Source organism: Anthonomus grandis, chromosome 22 (genome assembly GCF_022605725.1).
Source record: "Anthonomus grandis grandis chromosome 22, icAntGran1.3, whole genome shotgun sequence".
In the NCBI taxonomy this organism is placed as follows: Eukaryota; Metazoa; Arthropoda; class Insecta; order Coleoptera; family Curculionidae; genus Anthonomus; species Anthonomus grandis.
Window position 1 is genome coordinate 27,416,072 of NC_065567.1, and position 24,026 is coordinate 27,440,097.

The window sequence follows — 24,026 nt, forward strand, 5'->3', positions numbered from 1 at the left end:
GAAACGTTTGAAAATAAAATATCTTAGAAGTATTTTTTTACTGCACAATCCGGCACTTTTAAAATAACTGGCAGAGATAATGGCAGGCGAGAGTGGGTCCCAACTGAAGATAGAACTACTGTGAATGAATATCATTAATCTTAATTAAAGTTACATTTACTTATCTTGTGTAAGAATGCCGAAGTCTATTCTCTAGAACTTCATGACGCAGTATATTTTTTATTATAAGATTTTTGTTACATTTATTATTCTCCAGCCACTGTCGCTTTGATTAGTGCCGAGAAGATTGGAAATCCTTAATAATAAAATTTAAATGAGTATTGAAAACGATCCTAAATAGCATCGAGTGATGCCCAAAAGAGTTCGAGTCAATTAGGGTGACACTCGTAAGTGTAGTGGCGTGGATCTGACAAAGAAGGGTGGCCGAAGCCAAGCAATCATCCCTTTCAGGGCCGGCAGCATGCAGTCACCCTATCACTGCTAAAAGCCTTTTGATATTACATGTTTAAATGGGGGTAAGTAATATGATTACTGAGCGACGCCACTCTGTTAAATTTAGTTCGCATTCCAGTAATATATTTATTCACTTAAAGAATTATGCTTTTGATTAAAAGTTACTCTAATCTAGAGGGATATTGCTCGGTCCGTGAGCAACTTTTATATAGGGAGGGTTACTCGAAATATCTTGATTTTTGCTTTTATAAGAATATGTATTCTTATTTTATAGGAACCAATAAACAAGGAATTATTTAATAAGTAGTGTAGAGGATGTTTCTTCAGCAAAAATTTCTTTCTGAAAATAATTCGTTGCCAATTAGTACACCGTTTCAAAGTTCCACCCACTTTGCTACAGCCAGTTTACTTTATGGCTTGAACGGCAATCAGTTTCCAAAATGATCTTGTGCCAGTATTAGCAAAAAAAAATCAATCGATAAGCGACATTTTATCGTCATGCAAAAAAGTATAGCAATTGCGATAAGCCCGCTGGAAGAAAGCCTATAAATTAAAAGTTTACAATGTGTTTCGCTTCTGTCATTCGAGTTTTACGCTTAAAGCGAGGGTTGTTTCCAGTTACCAATTACAAGTTTTATAAATTGACGGGTTCGTTATAATTTTTATAGGGTGAGAGCTTACGGAACTTTTAACGTATTAAATTAACGTCATCACGATGACGAACGATATCAAATTGTGAAATACTCGAACGTAAAGATCAGTCTATACAGGTTGTTTGTACAGATCTTTTAGAAACACCCTGTATATCTCTCACACATGTGAATGCATAAAAGTTTATTTATAACTTTAAAACAACGATGGATAAACGTCATACAATTCAAGAAACATTTTTATAATTTTACAAAATTTTCAACACCGATGATGTTTGCTCCTGGCCTAAAGTCAAAGCATTTGAAAAAGCTGCCGAAAATTTATGCTTGTTTTTCAGGTATTTGGCCCTTTCCTGTGAAATAATTTATACGATTTATTTTTAAGTTTTCTCGATGTTATGGTTTAAGCAGCTTTTTCAAGTAGTTGACTAATATGCCGTGAATTGGCAGCAAGGGAAGGATCAATATTACCGCCTCCATAAGTCCTGCTTTCTTTTTATTGCAATTTTAATTAAAGCATAACAAGAAGCAGCTACAAAATATTAACTTGCCTGTGGATCGATATACGGAAGTTGTACTAACAAGTACTTCACTTGAATTGATATATTATTCGATACTTCGCCAAAGCTGAGACACGTAGCAAACATAAACCTAGGCGGTCGACAAAACTTTTATTTAGGACACAATAGTTTCATTATTTTGTATGTTTTTTCAACAAAGACACGTACAGGGTAAATTATGACGGTTTTAGTATGCCTTAATTGATATCAATATTATTTACTTGTAAATTTAAGTTTAAACTATATTCGCGTATTAAATATTCATTTTCGTTTTCATAAATTAAGTAAATAATCAAGTTCTATTTTACAAATATAACAATAAAGTCTCAAAGTGAAATAAAGCGATTCACACAATGCTGTAAGCGTAAACCTAGCTCAGCCCATTTATAACCGAAGTGACACTTTAATAAACAGAGAATCCTTTAAAACAATCCGCTCAGCCCCCCAGCACGGTCTTTAATAATTTTTATCGGGGCCTTTTCAAAGATGTACCTCCCAGAGCAGCGTTATTTAATTAATCCCGAACGTAATTATCTATTTAATCTGAAAGCTAAATACCCTTCCCAATAATTATTCTTCTCCTTTATGCAACAAGATGGCATTTTAATAATACCGTTTATAAATAGGGGTGCAAAATGACCCATGCAAATCCACTTAGTCCGTAGACCGCCATTCGCCATGTTGGGCCGAGCCGAAAACTTATAACTTAAAACGCAACACTTTGGGGCACAGCACAGCACATTCTCAGTTATTCGTTTTTAATTATATTGCCATAAATGCCTCCCCAGAAAACATGTGTTACATTACCGTTTTATAAAGTTTAACAAGAAAACCCCAAGCGTGAACTTTTTTTTTATATGGAAAAATCCAGAATATTAAAATCTCTGTGGGTATGTGTGTATGCTATGTTGTCAGTATACATAATTATGGATATGTTTGTGTCAAATAAAGAGTACATATTTTTATTTTTTTTTAATTATAGACGCATTTCGATTTGATAAAACCCTATCGTTAGGGCATCCGTTAAGATCTTATTTGAGGAAAAATATCTTTCCATAAGCTATCTGATGAGTCGGCATTTAAGCTAAATCTGAAATCCGAAATAATAATTTCAGAAGATGACAGACGTATAAATGAGATGACTTTCAGCCAATTTACGTGACGAATTATACCGATATTTCTTTTGCATAAAAATACTTACAGACGGATTACGCTGACAGCAACTTGCGCACAAATTATAAATAAGTATTTATAAGATGCATTAAATATATAAAAAAAAATAATTAAAGATGGTTGCGTTATTTATCTAAAATGATAGCTTAATACACGACAAAATTTCTTTGGAATCGTAAATGGTATTCGATAATATTTTAACTGTTGTTATAAATTATATGAAATATTTTAGTTATAAGCCTTAAGACCCACATTATTAAATGTAAGTATTGACTAAATAAAAAAAAGTCATTCCCAGTTTATAAAACATTTTATACCTGACTAGGTTCCGGTCCTGTATAAATTAAAATCTGAATAGTATCACTGGGTTTAGTCGAGAAAAGATTTCATTGTGGAAGACCCAAAGTCACTTTTCAATGGACTTTTACACGAACTTCCTGTTTTTGATGCAATTTGTCGTTTTAAATACCGGCATTAACAATGGCCATTGAAAGATCTGACTTTAAGTCCTACTATTAAATTTTATACGAGACCTCCATTGTGCCCCTTATGGGTTGCCTTTCGATGCTATACCTGAACCGATTAGTATAATGGTATTGAGATTTATTTTTGCTCTTTTTCTACATGTTGACGGTATATTATTTTGAATTTTTGAAACATTAATTTTAAAAATAAGCCTTAGAATTATATTGGTTTTTAAAAATAAATCTCAAAAAACAAAAAAAAACAATTTATTTGTTTACATACATTTCTAAAAATTTAATAATAAGATTAATGTCTATTCATTAGGAATTTTCATTTTCAACAGATTATTAAACCTGAGACGAAACATTGCTACAATAAAATTGATTTAATGGTCAGAATAAGTTGGTGGGTATGTGAGATTTGAAATTTTTTATAAATGTTGTAAATGGAAAGAACATTTTGAAGTGCTGCGCGTTACATCTACGTCATCAAATTTAGAAAAAATTTAGAAAAACATCATAATTTAAAAGACAAAACAAAACAACTCGTAAATACACTAAACGATGGCTGATTTCATCACTCTCGATATAGGCTGATTTTTAAAAAAGAAATAACCCTAAAAATGTCCTAAATAAAAGTCGAAACGTCGGAATTCCTTCTAAAATAAAATCAGTTTTATTTGAAGTTCTATAACTGCGACACTTTCTCTCCATTTCGTACTAAGGACGTTAAACTTTCTTGATGTAAATGTTTAGATATTTTAATTGGTTTACTTTAAGATCAAAAATAAATATATTATTGTTAATAATTTCTACACCAAGATACGCAAGCACGACCCTGTAATTAAACCCATTGGTATTTGTAACAAGAATGATATTCATACTCCCAGGTGTGCGAGGGCCGGGTGCCAAAGGGCCTCAACTACGCGCTTTATGGTCCGACACCCTGGCTGCTTTCATTTTCTGCATCGTTGACTTTAGTTGACTGATCTTTTCTCACTTTACGTGCCAATAAGGCTTATTAAAGGGAATTAGCACAGGAAACTGGGACATTTAGGTCAATAGGGATCTGGTTAAGCAGCTTTTGACATTTTTTTACTTTGTTGTAGGCCTTTCAGAATTTTCCAAAATGAGGGAAGGCAGTTGGATTTGAACGTTTATTGTAGAATGAAAGGAATAGTCAGCACATTCAAAAACAACATAATAACAGTTTAATAAAAAATTATTCTCTTACTTTTGGTCTTGATTTGTTTGGGATAAATAAAACACCAAGTAAGTACATAAAAATTTCGGTTATTATTAATTTTTGCCGAACTAAAGTTGCCTAAGATAAGTTACAACTGAGAAAATTCATTCAAATAATTATCAATTAATTATATGAGACATTTTTACAAGTTTGGTTGTGTTTTTTTACATCTATTCATATCACTTTCACATTACTAACACAGAAATCACTACGATTTGGTTTATTTACAACTTACTAATAAAAAAAGCATTAGTACGGAGTTATGGAATAGTTTATAATCACATAAAATATATTTAGCTTAGGCGCTAAACTATTTACAGAAATATACAGAGCGTCCTTAAATAAATAACATTTACAGGAGGACCAAATATCAATTGCTCTTGTAAACATATTTATATTCGAAATAAAAGTATCGGAATATGTTTACAATAACTTTTTACAACTTATGCTAGAATTACACCCTGCAAAAACATATTTAATAATAAAGGTTTTTGTTCAATATCCGATACTAAAATTTTAACAATTAAAAAGTAGAAGAGCGATTAGCGTATGATAAAAGTGTATCTTGATCCAACATTCAAGCTGTTGAAAATATTAGTTTTGAATTTTAATTTTTTTTTCTTTTCCATATATCAAAATTTAATATTAATAATGCACGAAATATGTCAATATACAATAAGAGCAAAAAGACAAGCAAATAATCGTCGGGAAATTTCCAATTTCACTTTGGTTTACATCAAACCGATTTTAAATTGGTTTATTGTTTTCAGTCAACGCACAGAATAAAAATTTGAAAATTGAACTAACTCGGCAATTAAGGTTTCCATAACTCGAATTTACCGAACTGAAGTGGTGAAGCTTCATTGCAAGTTTTGTCGCTTACTCGAATGTTCATCTTCATTATCTGAAATGATGTCGCTATTTTCGTCGGTTTGGTTGTCCAGAACTTCTTGCTTTCGCTTTGCCGTTGCCATTTCAGCCGCGTGTTTTTTTCGCCATTTTGTTCGACGATTTTGAAACCATACCTGGAATAAACAAAAAAAAAACTATTAACATTTGTTTTTGTATTTAATGAGCGGATATGTGGGTATAAAAAATGCAGTCTAAATACGGGAGGCCATATTAGCTCTTCTATTATAGTAGAGTATATACGATCTGTATATATTTATTGTAATGTCGTAAAAGAAGAGAACTAAACAAACAGCCGCCCTATGATCGGGAACGGCGAATGATAATATAATGAAATCAACGTTAACTGTGCGCACCACCGTTCGACATAAAAGAAGCGATTCCCATTCAGTATTTGGCCTGTTAAAATAGGGGGTTGAAACTGATCCCATCTCATCTCATCTCATCTGATCCTATATTAGTTACCTAATTAAAGCATTTATTTTAACAAGCGGTAGCGCTCGCCCGACGCTTGAAAATACCGTAATCAAATCACCGGATTGGTTGTCAAAAACGACAGTGGAACAGAAAGGGCCATCCATGGCTGGTTTTCGACGCCATTGCTGTCTGTTTGCCCGCTGATTCATCATATTTCACTGACGTATATAGGAACGAACGGTTTTTTATATTTTATTGCGGCCTGCCATGCCATGGTGTATTGATGTACAATCGTTTCCACGCTTTTTCGTCCCAAACCCTATACTGAATGCAGAATGCGGAAAAATGTATTGATTGATGCCCTTTTGAAACTTTGTATCCTTTATTCTGGTTACTATTTTGCTATATGTTATAAATATTTAAGTCTCAATTTATTTATTGGTTAGTACAATCCATACAAGTACGGTCCATTAAAATATAAAAAAATTAATATAGTATTCACGATTCACAATAATTATATTTCTTAATAGCAACGTCTTTATATCTTTTGAGCAATAGAAAAAAAAGGTGAATGCAAAAAACTTGTCCGACCCCGTCTTAATTCGGGCAAACTTATCTGCATATAATTATCCAGCAATAAGATAAAAAATGAAGGAGGGTATGATCCAAAAGCTCCGGAATAAACCACTGTCATCCCCGACAGTTGGCAGCGACATACACAGCTAATTACCTAGTCATTTAGCGTTAATCGATTTGGTTGCCTTACATTTACGGTTAACGACACTCTAACGACTCTCATTTACATATAATGCAGGATTTAACAAGAAGGAACCACTAATAGTTTAGTAATTGTAGATACATCAGAAATAGTATTTGATGATTAATTGGCTTAGTACTCGATCAAATTGAGTTTTTAGCACTCTAATACTTCTACTTCAGATTTTATATTCTGTTTTGTTAAAGAACCTCTGAAAATAAAATTTAAAAAAAAATATCACTCTCCAACGTGTTTATATAAGTGACGATGTAAACGTCTGACATAAAACTGTTATTTTTTCCATCTCCTAAATATTTTGGTATAAGGAAAAGAGGAGCAGGTGGAGGAAAAGTCGTGCAGCAAATTTTCTCGTTAGTAGTCCCTGCTAGTGACTCGGTTCGGCCTTATCAATCAGGACGACTAAATCTAAATAGCTATGACGATGTTTGTTATAAACAAGTAGCGCCCCTCAACCTCCCCAGCTTTTGTGCCGCCTTTATTCAATTTGTCAGAAGATTATGCCGCGGTGGCTGCAAACCCTCCCTTAAAAACGATACATCATGCGGAATACAGCTCGGTCTACGGACCCCATTGACATCTCGTAAGGGGGTCGTCGGATGCAGTGACGTATTCGAGATCTTTTTTTTTAAATCAACATCGAATAGGTCTCGATATTTACCAATCCTATTTTAAAATTGTGACTTATCTACCATATATAGGGTGTCCGGCGAGGTAAGGAACAAAATTATCCTCCGTGTTCTTTAGATAAATTCGAATCAAACGCAAAAAAAAATGTCCGTATGAAATGAAGGCAAACTGCAAATGTCTCCTGTCAACCTGTCAAGAATGGGAATTCCTCAAATTATTGACATCGTCTCAGCTGAATGTAGCTTGATGTCATGTTATGAACAAAATGTTAATAACCAAATTACCACATGTAATAAGCCAATTCAAAAACTGCATCCAGATCAGTGAGCTGCAGGCTCGGACTGCTTGCAGAACAAATGGATAGAAATCAAATTTCTCCATACCGTAATTCGGGTGAAACCAGGAAATATTTCTGTTGCCTTCATTTAATTAATAACTCTTCCAAATACTCGTCTATTAAGTATTCTTCGATTTGGATACCGGCGGCGGTATTCAACCAATGCTACTCTACCACTTCCGTTACAATATCTGTATACAAATAGCATGTCTGCATATTCGTCTTTTGTAAAAACAAACATGACACTAATCCGTGCAAATTTTTGTCAAACTGACGCAACTACTGTAACAAAAAAAAAATTACAAGAGTATCCATAGCAACAAATTTAAAAAAATATCATCTTAATATAAATTAGTGCCTTACTTTGCAAGATATCCTGTAGCTATGTATTATATATACTTAAAATAAGTTACTATAGTCTAACATTATAACTTTAAATATTACATTTTTTTTTTTGCAGAAAAATGAAATATTACTTCATCAGAAATATATATTTTTAAATGTTAACTTAAAAGACCTAAACGCTTATGGTAAAATAAAACTAAAAATTTACCCCTCACTGAAGCAACCCCCAATTTCAAACGAGTACAGTCCTGCTTAAAACAAAGCGTATAGAAACTCTGTTCTTCTGTCGTTCCTCTGTCTAATAGCCCACATTATTACGAGGCTATAATTCAAATTAAGCGCTAAACGAAGCAAATGTACCGTGAATAATATCATTTAGTTAATTGAGATTAAATCCGTATTTTATTTGTTTATCACTTTAACTTCAACTTTAAACTGAATCAAGTGAGTATGTTAAAAAAATAATAAGAGCAACATGATCTTTATCAAAATGTTTCTTTTTAGATCGATAACACGATTTTTTTTGAAACTATGAGAATGAGAATGAGATCTATCATCAAATGTTTTGAAAATAAATCCACTATTTTAACAGCAGACTCGCAGCCCCGTCGATTATCAAATTTAAAATCGATTATAAACAAGAATGATAATAAATAACAAAGCTGCCTTAATTTAGATATAAATTGATTTAATAAGGCTTAAAAAATTAAATATATTGCTTGAACTTTTAGAGGTTCTAAGATTACTAAACCGGAAAAAACTTAACTAAAAACCAGGAAGATTAAAATGGTAATCTACCAATATATGACACATATGTCATGATATGAATAGGGGATAAAGAGGAATCAATACTTCCGCGTCACATGTTTGCACCCCCAAGAATAAACTGATTGAATAAAGCCAAGCAACATGATTACATTAAGGGCTAATATGAAATGTCCAAAGTTTTGTTATTAAGTTAGAGATATGGGCTGCCGGCTCGTTTATTAAGTAGTTTTTTGATTGTTCCTTTTGAAAAATGAATTCGTTGTTTTTTAAGATGTTTACTTTGTTTTGTGTTGACTTTTTTCCATTTTACTTAGAACAATTTAAAGAAAAATTATTACCATTCTTACTAAGAAATGATATTTCAATATTCTCCCCAACATTAATATTGACAAATTAATAATTTTTTAACATAAACCTAAGAAGAAAAAAAAGTTTCGTCAAAGATTTAAACACCCCATTCGTTTTAAACCCCAAAAAAAATTAAGGCAATTTTTAATTTAAAAATTAAGCCATTTTAAGTTTGCCCAGGACGGATCGTGGATTCCAAAATTAATGAAACCAGGGAGCATTGGTGTCCCAGAGGAAGAGAATCTTTAAACAAGTGTAAATGTCCCCTTGCCTTTGTTATTCACCCGAATTTGCATTTTTATTGAATCTCTGATAGCGGAGATTTAAGCGCGAGCCACGACGTTGATAAAAAATATCGGGATTTCGAACTACCCCTAAGCGAACTTTGTCAACTAGGAATATTTAAATTTATCCCGTTAAATCTATAATCCCCCAATTATAAGCCCGTTACGCGGTATCGGGGATGTTCCCTTTATCTTATTGTTATTTATAAAACGAAGGGTGGTTCTGCTTTGTTACCCTTAATTTAATGGAAAATTGAGGCTATTTCATATTTTAATATAGTAAGAATAACAATTAATGGACACTTGTACAGGATTGTAAGTTATTCCGCCCATCCCATGGCGAATGGAGCCGATATTAATTAATCACTCCTGCGCATATATAAAAAAAACGAAATTTTAAAACGTCAACAAAATTTATTCACTGTATCTGTCATCCAGGCGATTAGCTAAATACGGTGAACGTATCGACGGGACGTGGGATCGGCGTGACGCCTGGATGAATCCGGTTAACTTTTTAAGTACGGACAAGGGTGGACAAACCATTTCAACCCCAACGGATAATCCCACTTGAGCTTTCTTGATCTAATGCTCCGATTAAGGGATAATTTACTCGAAATGAATCAGCAAATTTTAAAACCGTAATTGGGTTTTTGCCGCTCAGATAAATCTCATTCAGCTTCATTACACTCTTCTCTGAAGTCCTCAAAAGATAACAACAACAGTATCAACCCTCCAAAAACAAAAGCAAAAAAAAATTAAAACGTTCATAATTCGACACCCGCTGCTAGAGTCATTCACATTTTAATTTAATTAAGCTTGTAACGAGATAAAATTAATTTTTAATTTTTGCAAGGCAAAGTAATGAAGGTAGAAGAATTTTAAAAAGTCTGCGTTTAAATGGATTTTACGAGGATTACTCGGCGGCTAAAATGTAGCGCTGGGAGGATTTTGTCCAGATTATTTTTTCTTGTATCCTCTAAGGTGCTCTTACTTTAATAAAGCGGGGGCGACTTTAACGGCCCTTAGATGTTGAGGTCTGAAATCTTAAATATTACAACGTTTGCCTTTAAAAATTATCATTTTCTTTTATTTTGCCCTATGAGGAATATTCATGTTATTTGTGGGTTGTAAGATTAGATAAAAAAATTTAAAATAATCAAATAATTAGTTTGAAAATTATTGTTTTCTGAATTTATAGCTGCGTGAAACCTCATGTTGGGCGCCACAATCTTTTATATTTACCACAATTTTTTAATTCAAGATAGAAACCTATATACCTACCTATTTTTTTTTTTTTTTATTATTCGCGCCATTTACTGAGTTTAGTGGAGTTAAGGTAGACTCAACCAAAATTGCAGATACTAAATATCTGAAGAGATAAACGTCCTTTATATCAGGTAAATCGTCAAAAAAAATAAATCAAACGAAGATTTGGCAAGTGTTTTGATCGTCGGTAACGCGGATAACCAGTGAAACGGTCGTGTGCCGGCCACGTGACTTAATGGTATTTTTAATTGTATTACTACGCAAGAACACGCAGCGTATCCGCAAGTTATTTTAAAACCTCATCCTTTTCTACGCCCTTTAAACCGATTAGTTACGGCTTGTTTCGCCCCCCGTTGTGCTGAGTGGGGGTGGAGTAAAATGATATTTGTACCAGGGCAGAGCAGCAGTCGAATACTTATCTGAAATCCAGATGATATCTGCATGTAGAATATCTGGATTTATTTTAATATTATAGCAAAAGGGGATTTGTTACCATCTTTTGGTATACAGAGCGGTAGACGCTTCGATTTAATAAGCTTACTTACCTTTACTTGTGATTCGGTCATTCCTAATGCATATGCAAGTTTCGCCCTTTCAGGTCCAGCAAGGTACTTTGTCTGCTCAAAAGTCTTTTCTAAGGCGAATATTTGCTGACCCGAAAAGGTCGGTCGTGTGTGTTTCTTTTTTGTGTCCTTATCAGGTCCTAGCCCACCCATATTTCCTTGATTCACTAAAACAAGGATATTGTTTTATTATTCTTACATTAAAATATAAACTCTTTGTAATTCATCATTCGAGTTTTCATAAAGGAAAAAGCGCTGCTGAAAATTAAATTCAACAAGGAATTATTAATAATAAGAGTTTCCATTTGAAAAGCAAATTCATATATATGAAGAAGGGGAAACGGCACCGGAATATAAATTCAGTTCAAGGAGATCATTTATTGCATGAAATCTCTTTATCCTTTTTATCTCAACACATGTTACCGACCGAAACACCGCAGAAAAACATGACAAGGGTGGAAAAGAACGGCTGAAAATGATCCCACACATTTTCTTCGAGATTTACTTAAATTTTGGCTAATATTAATCGATTGTTGTTTTCTTGTCTTATTTAAATATAATTTCACCAAAGTCTTCGTTGATCGTTGATTTATCATGAACATTTAATTGATTACTTAAAGTAATTTTAACTTTTTCATTTGGTTGGACTGCATTTCAAGTACTATTAAATATCAAATTAAAATATATTTTTTTAATATACTGAATTATTGAAGCTCCTCAAAATAAGAAAAGAGAAAATAATCTCCTTTTTCCTTTCTGTAGTGTGAAATTGTACACTGAAACAAAAAAAAACTTTTAACTGTTAAATCAACATTTTTTAAACGTTAAATACGTTTGATGAATATTACATGTTTGACAAAATATGTAAAAATGTCAAATAAAAAGCATTCATTAAGCAGTGTGAAATTCTTTAATGAATCAAATATTAATGCTTAGATGAGCGTTTAAAATTAATGAAATATAATTTTTTTAACTCTACCTTAAACTGCTGTCTGATTAGGATAATACAGCCATCATGGCTCATAGTTAATCTGATTTAGTAAGATGTGTCTATATAGTTGTCAAGTATTTGAATCAATGTACAAAAATAGTTTGCATTAATCTGATACCAAGTAAATATTAATTTAGGCGACTTCTTGTTTAAGAAAATTTGTTAAATTTCAAATGAACATACGCAGAAAATGTCTACTACTTACGCCTTATAGTTTGTTGAGATAAAGTTTTAAATATTAACTCAACAAATATATTTTAACACGTTTTTAAAGTTTGGGTAACGCTCAAATGTGTGTTCTTTCAAAAGTTTTTTTGATGAATTAACTATTTCAAAATGAGAGACCTAAAGACGTTGATTCAAACGATTCATTTTTCTGGGTGTAGATTGTTTTCAAGTCAAAAGCTGTACAAGCAAGTACTTTGTCTATTTTTAATTTAATAAACCAAGTAAGTCGATGAAAATTTATAAAGTAATCGTTAATTTTTAAACGAGCCGCCGCTGAGTGTCAGAACGGCGAAGAAGGGAAATGTTGTTATCATCTCAATTCATCTTCCGTATTAGGAAAAGTGTTGTGCGTGTCGTGTAGAACAAGCATCACCATTGTAGAAGTGTTTCTGCGGTTTCCGGAGGCGGTATCCTAGCAACCGGATTCGGGATGAAGGAAAGAGAAGGGAAGAAGAGTAGGGGGTGCCGCGACGAGACGGGATGTGCCCTGGAGCCGCCGGAAACCACTGGGCCACACACACAAATTTACTCGGAAAATATCACATTCAGTTACTAATAAATTATGCTAAAATTAATCATATTTTGTGTAAAAGAAACAGTTTTGATTGATATTGATGCCACTACAATTTAATTACACCTTAAATGATATAAATAAGTAAGACTTTTCATATTAATAAAGTAAAAGCAATTAAAATCGAACTAGCGAGATTCGAGAAAGAGCGGCCACCCCAAACGTAATTCCTAACCACTGTAAGCCATTTCAGCGATGAAGCAGCAAGCTGTTTAAAGCAAGACACCCCGTTCGTATAATTATATTTGTAGATAGTGGAATCAAGAGATTATTCAGTTTAGTATCGCCCCATCTCGCTTATCAAAACGGCTAACACACTCTTACAGCCTCCCGTTATGTCTCGCTGTTTGTAATCCCTGTCGTTATCCTGACATCTTGATTCCTAATTTATCTTCTGCTTAATTACGTCATATTACGCTAATAATAAAGGTTTTGGCCCTTTTATTTAGGACGAAATTAGGTCCGGACAGTTTCCGAGAACATCAACTGTTGTTAGGGAACATTGTATTAAATTCTATATAATTATTTTCGTAAACGTTTGCTGCACCAATTTGATTAGTACATTAAATATTAGAATCTACAAAATTAGTGAAAATAGCTTCTTTAAATGTTGCTTGGCGTTTTTAGTAGTCCTTTTCTTGAAGCCTTCCGACTTAAAAATGCATGTTCTTTCTTCGACACGAATAACATTCTCATCTGCAACTATTAAATTCCATGCAATACCGTATTGTCTTTTTGTCTAATTATATAGAAAGAATTTTTGGCAGAGCCTTTTCTTCTGTTACAGCCTTGGTTTCCTTGCATTCCAATTAATGCAACTGAAATAGTTTCTGATTAATTTTACCTTATTTTTTCATGTACAAATTAAATCATTATTTTTCTAAGTAGAAGCTTAAAATGAGAAATAGAAAATAATGTGTCACGTGTTCCTCTACATATTAACTGATTATTAACTAAGACATATTAGAGCCTTGATGAATTTTTTAACGATACCTATTGACCTGTGTTCTAACATCATTTTCATGTTATTTAATATTTTTTACTTTCTTCTACTATTATGTTTCATTTACTTCCTCTAACTTCTGTGAATTCATATTTTTCTTAGTTCTTAGGATGCTTGTACACAAGATTTTGTCTTACATAATTTGGCACATTTTTTTTCTTTCTTTTTTAACAATATTTTCTTTTAAATTGCACTGATATATTTTATGCAATAAAATTAAACCACAATTCAAATAAAATGAATAATAGTACGTTGCTTTGAATCTTATCATCAGGTGAAAATTAGGTGTGCTAATAGTAATCATAATCAAGCTGTTACGTTTACGTTGAGCCGTAAACAAAGCCCTTTCCTCGTCGAATAAATGTTATTATCAGCTTGACATATGGCGAGATTACGTTGTAATTTCAATGCAGTTTGCTGTATTAACAACATAATATATTAAAATTTTATTCCTTTCTGGCTTTTGGTTAATCATTACTATAAACAAGATATTTTTTTTTATTACTGCTTAACAAATAAAGTTAATTTGTTGTTATTGATTAATATTTATTTTACCGTAGCAACAGCAATTAGTTTTGTTGGTATAAAACGTACAAGTTCCCTCCTCATTAAATTTTTTTTACGATTTCATTTTGTCTTATAGGTCCAATAAGGGTAGATGAATTTAAGTCACTGATTTGGTTGGTAAAATATTTCACTAAAATTGTCCTGTCTAATTAATTAAACAACGACGAAGAATAGTTTGTCCTAGGAGCCTGAATAATCAACTGGGCCAGCCCTAATTAGTTTATTTGGCATCAATTTCGGATACCGAATCACCTTTTGTTTCATGTTGTGATATACGATGTAATAATGTTACAAACACATGTGCCACTCTTTATCCGATAACAGAAACTGCTATTGATATGGCGTAATCAAGTCGACTAATGAAGAAAAGCATATGGCGCTTACCACTCTAAATAAGAATGTCTATTTAATCATTTTGTTTGGATATATGTAATGATATTTTGCTTAATAAGTTTATATTGGGATTAGGATATATTATTATTAATTGATAATGATATTAAATTAATTGAATTAAAGTAAATCATTAACGTTGATAATTTAAACCGTAACTGATTTCAAAAATCAATCTAGAAATGTCCCTTCATTCGATTATTACAATATAAAAATTTTCATTAGTATATAATAAAGTAATATGTGAACACCTGCAACGTGACGTGATGAAATAATAGGAGAAGAGGAAGAAGAGAATAAAAGGTGTAGAGATGCGTTTGATCAAATCTCGTTAATCCCGAAAGCACAAGGTATTAATATTTATGTTTATCAAACGAACGGACCTGTTTGCCAGATGTCAACAAAATCATTATTATCAAGAGGTGCGAGCAAATAGGAAGATGGCCCGACAATATTGCTGTTTGTATGATGTGGAGAAACAAACATTTGAGATCAACAATTGGCTCGGCGGTGTGTAAGCGTGCGAATATTACTGTTTATGACCGGAATTAGGGTTGAATAGGTAAACTAGCAGAGAACGTGAAATTATCAACATGCCGGAGCCATATCCGAACACATTGCGCATTATTAATGATCCTCTAATTTATTAAGACCGATGGACGTATGTTTGGTATACGGTTAGCGGGGGTGACAATTTAAGCCCCCTTTTCATGTCATTTCTAACGATAGCTATTGCCAAGAAGTTAATTTCACTTTAATACTCAACTTGTGTATTCAATCGGAACATCAATTTAAAAAATATTATTGAACTGCGTGATATTTAATTTTGGCTCAAGAATTATTCTGCTACATCCATAACTAGGAGCGAACGTTCTACAAGAACTTCTATCGGAAAAAAAAATTCCATAGTAACAATTTTCAAATATATCCCGTCTATGGTTATAAAGCTAGCACAAGAGGGAATATATAGGTATATTATTGAATTTGTTCGGGCCTTATATGTCCCGTGAGGCCCATCTTAAGCTATACCCTGCGTTGTCAGCATATATAGATTATTATATCGACATCTGGCTTCTTTACTGGAGAATCTTACCGAAATAAAAATATTAAATTCGAATTTTTCGCTGGAAAAAAGGCTAAATATACAATTGAATGAATTTTGAAGTAGCTATAGGCCACATTTTTCTGATTATATCTAATTTTATTTCATTCTCGTATAAATCGGTTTTTTTTAATTTACTTTCAGCGTTCATGAAAGCAAAAACGAAGCTGAAATATTTTTGAAGGAAGAAAAACAGATAATAAAAACCTTATCCCTTATTCTGCGTATATAAAAGGCAATATCCAGATGGGAAATATCACTGATATAGGATGAAATATTCCAATAAATAAAAGATTATAGCTTATAGCTGTCATTTATTTTCCATATTCCTTCAGGTAAATGGGTTCGGCCCTATAAATGTGCATAAATGTTTTGACATCGTTTGACGCAGCACGAACACGATTATATTGCCACGAACTTTTATAGTTTAAATTTTAAACAAGGACAAAATCAGTAGCGTATTAAATTTCTTTCTAATTTAATAAAATTTTTACTAATATAGTTAATTCTAAGCTCATTTAATATCAGATTATTTTTATTTATATGTAAGTTTCTCCAAACAAACTATCAATTCAACCAAACCGTAAAACCACATTCTGACTAAATATTACCCAAAGACAAAAGTTTCGCTACACTTGGTTAAGAAAACATTTGTTCAAAATTTTGCTCTGGGCGGTCCAGGGGGAGAGTATCATTCTTCAAAAGAACAGTTTATTTCCTTTACTGTGATAATGTTTTTATTTGTCCTATTGAAAATTGGAGGCTCACTTATCGGATTTCCGAAATTCTAGAGGTTATAAATGCGATTTTATATTTGTCATTAAATAAAATATCCAGGGTGTTTTCGAACTCGTCAAAAGAAACTAATATACCAAAAATCACCTACATACAAGTTTCATATTAAGAGAGTTACTTCACATTAATAGATTTTTTTTTTTTTAATTTTTATTAAGATAAATGGCTACCGCTTTTACAAAAATTATTAAAAATTATCCTCATTTGTTTGATTAACACAAAATGTTGCTTGGCGAATCCACGACTCTTTACAAGCTTCCAAAATAAAATTCTGGTGTCAACGAATTAAATCGCACAAATTTTTAATCCGCTCTTAAAGTCCTTCCGGAGTATTTACTGCTCCATCATAATATGTCAATTGATTCAAATAACTTCACAGAAAAAAATCGCAAGGCGAGAAGCGAGAAGGCCAACAAATGAGTCCATTGCGCTCTATCCATCTATTCGGAAACCCATTATTTAGATGTTTATGAAATTCTGGTCTAAAATCTGATGGAGGAATCACATATACTGCTTCACATTTAAAGAAACATCTTCTAATAATTGTGGCAAATTGTGTCGAAAAAAATCTACATCCCAAATATAAACAATGAAAATCTATGTCGAAAATTAGATTTTTTTCCATGATTGTTTGACTTGAGCGGCTATGGTTCTAATACTCATTGTTGGGCTGTCTTCGTCCATTTCTCAAATGTCTACCTAAATTTGTAATATTTCAGATTTAGCAGCTCTTCCAGCATGACCTCCTTATTCTTTTAAATATCCTATGTCACGTAGTCTAATAACTAAATTAATAAACATACATGGGGCCCGATGATTAAAAAAACCTTTCCGCATTTGCATTTTGTTTGCACTTTCCATTTTCCAGGTAAATATTATGTTCACTAGTTTATTGTTTTCGAAAACATAAGGCCATTTTTCCCCACAAAATAATCAGATAAATGCAATATGCACCATTCAAATACAGATACAACTGGTCGAACCAAAGGTTCGTACGGAAATCTATGCAGTAACACAAACTTTAATAAACGGTAAGAGCAGTAAACTAAAAACGTTTTAAGACTACTTTTATACAGGGTGGCCATTTGAAAACGAAACAGAGCCTATTTTGGGTCCCTCAGAACATTTGCGAAAAAATCCTCGAACCCGTCAATTTTTGATTCAAGGGGGAAACATTTTTTTGCTAGTTTCGCCCCCCTGAGGGCAAAGCCCTAGCGGGGGTGACAAGAGCCCCCAAAATTTTTAATGAAACGGGAGGTCGAGTGATACCTTATTTTAAAGGTATTTTTATAACCCTAAAGTTTTAAATCGTTACTATTTGCCTAGTCGATACAGGGGCTAATAAAAGTTAAAAAAAAATGTTAAAAAGTATAATTTTAAATAAAGGGCTTAAAGATAAAATCAATCAAGTAAATATTCAAAATGTTAGCCTTCGACTTCCATACAATAATACAGGTTTTGTTCAAACCTTTCTCGTACATTTTGCAAAATTTCTGGGGTGATTTGACGACATTTATCAATTATTCTTTGTCGCAAATGGTCTAGCAATGTTGACTGACTAGCATAAATTTTAGTTTTTAAATTGCCTGATAAAAAAAATCTAACGGGCTTAAGTCCGGGGAACGAGAAGGCCATTCAATAGGTCCTCTTCTTCCAATCCATTGTCCTGGAAACGTTTGGTCCAAATATTGACGAACCCCTCCAGCATAGTGGGGTGGCGCCCCATCTTGCTGAAATACTAGACGATTTTCCAAGTACTCGTTGTTATTTTCTAGTATCTCCACTAATGCTGGATGAATTTTATTTTCTAATAACTCCAAGTACATCTCTCCTGTTAAATTGCCAGGTAAAAAAAGGGGCCTACGATATGTTTACCAAAAATGCCAGCCCAAACATTTAATTTTTCAGGATGTTGAGTATGCACCTCACGAAATATTCTGGGATTTGAATCAGCCCAGTAGCGACAGTTGTGACGATTCACAGTACCGTTTAGGAAAAAGGAGCATTCGTCAGAAAAACATACATTAAATAGAAAGTGTGGATCATTGGCGGCTTGATCAGATATAGTTTCACAAAATTGTACTCGCCTATCAAAATCGTCTTCGTTTAGTTCTTGTACGAGATGCATTTTGTACGGATGAAACTTATTTTTTTTTAATATCTTCTGAATGCTGCTTGTCTTAATACCAGATACGGTGGATAACTTTCTTCTGCTCAGTGTAGGATCTTGCACAATATGGCCTAAAATAGCTACTTCTGAAGCTTCATTCACCACTGGATTATCCATTTGGTTTCCCTAAATTTTTAAACCAATTCCAAAATGTACTTGCGATGGACCTGTCGATTAGGGTGTTGTAGTGTGTTAAAGAGCTGGGCAGTTTTATTAGCATTTTTATTGTTCGCAAAGAAAAGAGAAATTATTTGAACTCTTTCAGCAAGTAAATAAACCATTATCACCCTCAATGTTGTAACTAACTAACTTTAAAGAGCTATTTGTTTGACACACTATGATCTGACAGTTCAAAATATTGCTATAATAACAGTCTCAACAATACCCAAGAGTTCCCTTGCAGAATTGGCATAGATACCTACGGATATTAAAAAAGAACAACAGAAAGTACGGTTCACAATGTAGGAGAACAACATTTTTTGTATTTATTTAACTGCTAAATTTACAAGCATTTTTTTTCATAAAAAAATGTTGACATGTTTTTGTAACTTTTATTAGCCCCTGTATCGACTAGGCAATTAGTAACGATTTAAAACTTTAGGGTTAGAATCCACATAAAAATACCTTCAAAATAAGGTATCACTCGACCCCCCGTTCCATTTAAAATTTTGGGGGCCCTTGTCACCCCCGCTAGGGCTTTGCCCTCAGAGGGGCGAAACTAGCAAAAAAATGTTTCCCCCTTGAATCAAAAATTGACGGGTCCGAGGATTTTTTCGCAAATGTTCTGAGGGACCCAAAATAGGCTCTGTTTTGTTTTCAAATGGCCACCCTGTATAAGTGATTTTTGGTGTATCAACTATTTTTGTTGAGTTCTACAAGCAATTAAAATCAATGACTAAACTTGGACAAGACCCGGTATACGTAGTTATAAAATTAGGTATGAAAAATTGATTCAAATCCTGATAAAAGTTGTCTCTTAACTAAGAAAACTAAAAAAATAAATTTATGTTGGGCGCCAAAAATTCACCCAAAAACGCTAAGGTTAGTATTACTTGACTTTAGGTTAGTATATTACATTTTGTAACAGAATAGTATAATTTCTATACCACGAGATGATTTAAAATAAACAAAACTTCTGACAACAGTGTTTCTCGCAATTGGATTGTGAACGGCGCTGAGTCGGTGAGCTTCAACAATCGAGCGCGTTACGATTTGTAGCTGAACATGCTAGCGTTGCTGCCGTGTGATGAGAAAAGCAGCAAACCACTGTGTGAAGAGGTACTGTTAATGTGAAACTTATACATAAAATAAGTGTTAAGATCAAATAAAGCTTTACTACAATATATAATATAAAAATTTAAATGATTAATTCAAATATAAAGCAGTTATTAATTCTAATGGTGTAGCATAATGGACACCCCATAAGCAGATGAGCAGTCAAAATAACGCAGGGATGAAATAGCGCTGGGGGGCGGACGGCGGCGGTGCGCATCCATTGACGTATCTTTTAATTGAAACCATAAAACCGGCCCCTTTATTCCTCTACCCCACATGCAATTTCATATTTTGAATCTCTCATCTATAAATCACACTATTAAATCGGCGAACAAATTAAGTTGTTTCATTTTTGATCGCGTCGCGCGTTTGGATAAATGGATAACAATGCATACCTCGATAAGTATAACAGTTTCGTTCAGTTCGGCTCATTTCACTCAATTATATCACTAATTTTTATTACCTTCGTTTAAGGTTTATTATATTATTAGTTATGTTGTCATTATATTTTATTTTTCTTCTTGTTAAATTTTATCTTCTTTTCTTTTCTACATATTTATTTTATTTTCCAAATCTACTAATAATTTTAGTCTCAAAATTATTTACTTAACCAGTTAGTGATTATACCTTATGAGCATCAAAGCGCACACACACACACACACATTCCAATCAACCAGGTGTTAATTCTAGTAAGGGATATACTAACACCCTAACATTTTATAATTTCGTTTAACCAATCATGCATATAATTAGGGGTGGTTACCAAATTAGTCGCAGTCAATAGAATCCTTAGATATAAAGCAATATAAAAGTTTATGGCGCGAAATGGACTTGAATATTTACCTATTTAAATATCACATAAATCAATAATACTCAATATTTTATTTTTTATTAAGGATTATTGTTTTATATTGCATTTTGTCAAAGAAAATGTTGTAGAACAAGAATTGCACCAAAACGAGAGTAAAATTTTATGAATTATATACAGGACGATCTGAAATATGTATGTAAGTATAGACGCAGAATATATTATATACCAAAAGATTATAGCTATCAAGTAACTGAAGGAATTTAGAAGAACAAAATTACACCAAGATTTTAAGTTTATTATATACAATGAAAGATTAAACCAGTGAGAAAAAATTGTGACGTTTTTATCTCAATTCACATTTGGGATGAACAAAAATTAAATTAAATAATTTGGGAATTAAAAAAATACTTCTAATGTACACCTAACATTAGAACCACGGAGTTATTATGATTTACAGGATGTCCACCTGTTCTCCAACTTTTAAAAGGAAAAGTTCGCTCTTTTTTTTAAAAAATCAACATTGTCTTAGTTATGAATTGTCAAAGTTGTAAAATTAAGTGTGCTGAGTTATCGTCTCTACGCAACCGCACAGATCTTGGCACGTCATGTTGCGCGACAACCTGCCTGTTTTTTTAACTCAGTACCACTTAAGTTAGGCAACAATTTTTTTTTACTATGAAAAATATTTCATTATATCAAATATATTTCAAATCAAAATATATTTCATAGACATCGGTCTTACATTTTCGTAAATTTCAGTGAAACTTTATCAAATTATGAGGATTATTTGCAAAAAATAAATACATGGAGGCCAAAAAAAAGCACATATCTTGAAACGTCCTGTATATTAAATTTCTATACTAAGTAAAAAATGGCATCATGACAAATTGAACAACCATCTTCTTTTATTTATTATGTCAAAATAAATCATTTTATTGCAAATGTCTTGATATTTTTAGTATTGCTTATATATGTATATTTGATGTTTGTGGTCTCAAAGATATATTATTAAGTATATTTTCAAGTCCAATACCTATTTATGTTTACTTACTGCCTCCACTCAGTCGATCTCTCCATGCAATAGGATTAAGACTTTGAATCCCTGGCCAGTAGAGTCCTCCAGCGCTTCTTCCCAATTCCATGGGCGGTTTGTTAACAGAATTGGCGGCATGATGATGAAAAAAAGCAGCTGCAGCGATATTGAATCCCCTCAAACCAGGATTAGCCGCGTTCTGAGCACTATTCGCCGCCATTCCCAAAGAGTTCTGAGCAAAACCTAAATTATGTGAAAAATGTAGCGGCCCTGTAGTTATTTGTGAAGGCCTCGACAGTATGTGATCAATACCGTGAGGATTAGCCCCTTGGTGCGAGCTGTTGCTATTACTTGTAGCCCCTAAGGGACTTCTAGAAGTCAAACCTGATCTTTCTAGACTAGTTCTTTCCAGAAGGGCTTCGGTATCACTTTTGTCTTGATTGTGCATGTGATCCGAAGGGCTAAGATGATGATGATGCTGCTGCTGCTTCATCTCCGCCATAGAATGTAGGGCCGCCAGCGGGGCCGCCAGCATGTTCCTGTGCTCTAAATTGAACAAATTGAGGTTTTGGTGAGTAGCGAACTCCAGCATCTTCGAAACCGGTGGTGGTGGTGGTGTTACTGAGACCTCAGAACGGTCGCTAGAAGCGTCACTATGTTGCGTCATTGCAACCGGGGAAGCCGTGGTTGCGAGCAATAAGACGCGAACTAGCCGCGTCAACTTGGATGGTCTTTTTTAGCAAACTAAATAGCCGGAACCGAAACGATAATCACTATCACGTCACTATCGCGTCTAAACATGCCATTACCCAAGAACAAAGTGTAGATTAGTAGGTAGGTTAGGTATAGTTGGTCGTCAATGAACTGACGAGAGACTTGTAAGGAAACTATGCACTCGCCGAGGTGAGTTTTAAGTGGGCGGTGGCGTGGCAAAAGGTAAATTGCGGCCAGCGAGCGGTGGGGGATATCTATACTATACAGTGAACTGCATGTTAAATATGTGCTACTGTGAAGCCCATTACAGAAGCTTCTATAGCAGTTAGCAATTCGGTGCGTGTCGCGTAGTTGCGTGGTTGCACTCTGCTCTATTTTTGAAAGAGATTAATGCTTTTTTCATTGGCAGAAAGGAGGTACGCGATGCTGCGGCGCACACTCTCATTGGCGTGTTATTTGTAAACCGGTTCCGCCCCTTGCCACTTGCCGGGAGCACGCCCCACGATCCCCCTTTCCGAGTCCCGTCGTCCCGTCGTCGCTCCCTTTTATTCTCTGTTATACGAAACACTCAATCTGTACCTTACTAGCATAAGCATATTGGCGGTGGTGGTGGGATCCAGGCTCTGCTTTACTCTATTTTACTTTACTATACCTACTCCCCTAAAGAGCTTTGATTAAACTAAATCTGTGTTAAGTATTCTTCTTCTTCTTCTCTTCTTCTTAATAATGCCCTCGAGTTTGCCCACTTCATTTTATGTGCTTTTTTTTATATACTCCCCGTAATTATTATTTTAATACCCCCTATATTAGGGTCAACTACCCTTTATTATATTGTAAAACTATAAAATATAAATTTTGGCGCCCAACGTGTGGGACACCATTGACTATTGAATACTTTAATAATAATCGATTGATCCAGATGTAAATTTCACACTATATACTTAATAGGCTAGCAAAGATTAGATATTTTTTTGAATTTAGAAATATTAAATTTATTTTTTTTGTAATAAAAAAAAAGATTTAAAAAAAATACTTGAAAACGGTCAGGAATGAAACCAAATATTTTATGTCCTTCCTCTAACCACCTGCAGCTTAAAAAAATATTTTAAAAATTATGTGTAAAGGTTTTTGGCGCCCAAAGATTTCAAAAAAATGTCCCTTTTCTGATTTGCAAATAATTCCCAACAC

General features: G+C 33.4%; 1 protein-coding gene across 1 annotated transcript; it reads right to left on the reverse strand.

The window, feature by feature from the left end:
* Positions 1 to 5,014: 5,014 nt before the first annotated feature.
* LOC126748730 (homeobox protein Nkx-6.2) lies at positions 5,015 to 22,965 on the reverse strand. The gene is made up of 3 exons (XM_050458133.1): positions 22,143 to 22,965; positions 11,171 to 11,355; positions 5,015 to 5,571 (listed from the first exon to the last, which is right to left on the reverse strand). The coding sequence occupies exons 1-3, from the start codon at positions 22,789 to 22,791 to the stop codon at positions 5,407 to 5,409; spliced, it is 999 nt and encodes a 332-aa protein (XP_050314090.1). The 5' UTR covers positions 22,792 to 22,965; the 3' UTR covers positions 5,015 to 5,406.
* Between the last annotated feature and the right edge of the window lie 1,061 nt (positions 22,966 to 24,026).

What these genes read in the sequence shown, in the direction of transcription:
- LOC126748730 (XM_050458133.1), bottom strand. Translation starts at nt 22,791, where the DNA reads ATGACGCAACATAGTGACGCTTCTAGCGACCGTTCTGAGGTCTCAGTA. An exon ending in AGATCGACTGAGTGGAGGCA is followed by an intron (nt 11,356 to 22,142) that starts GTAAGTAAACAT and finishes TCCTTGTTTTAG; the next exon opens with TGAATCAAGGAAATATGGGT. An exon ending in TGACCGAATCACAAGTAAAG is followed by an intron (nt 5,572 to 11,170) that starts GTAAGTAAGCTT and finishes TGTTTATTCCAG; the next exon opens with GTATGGTTTCAAAATCGTCG.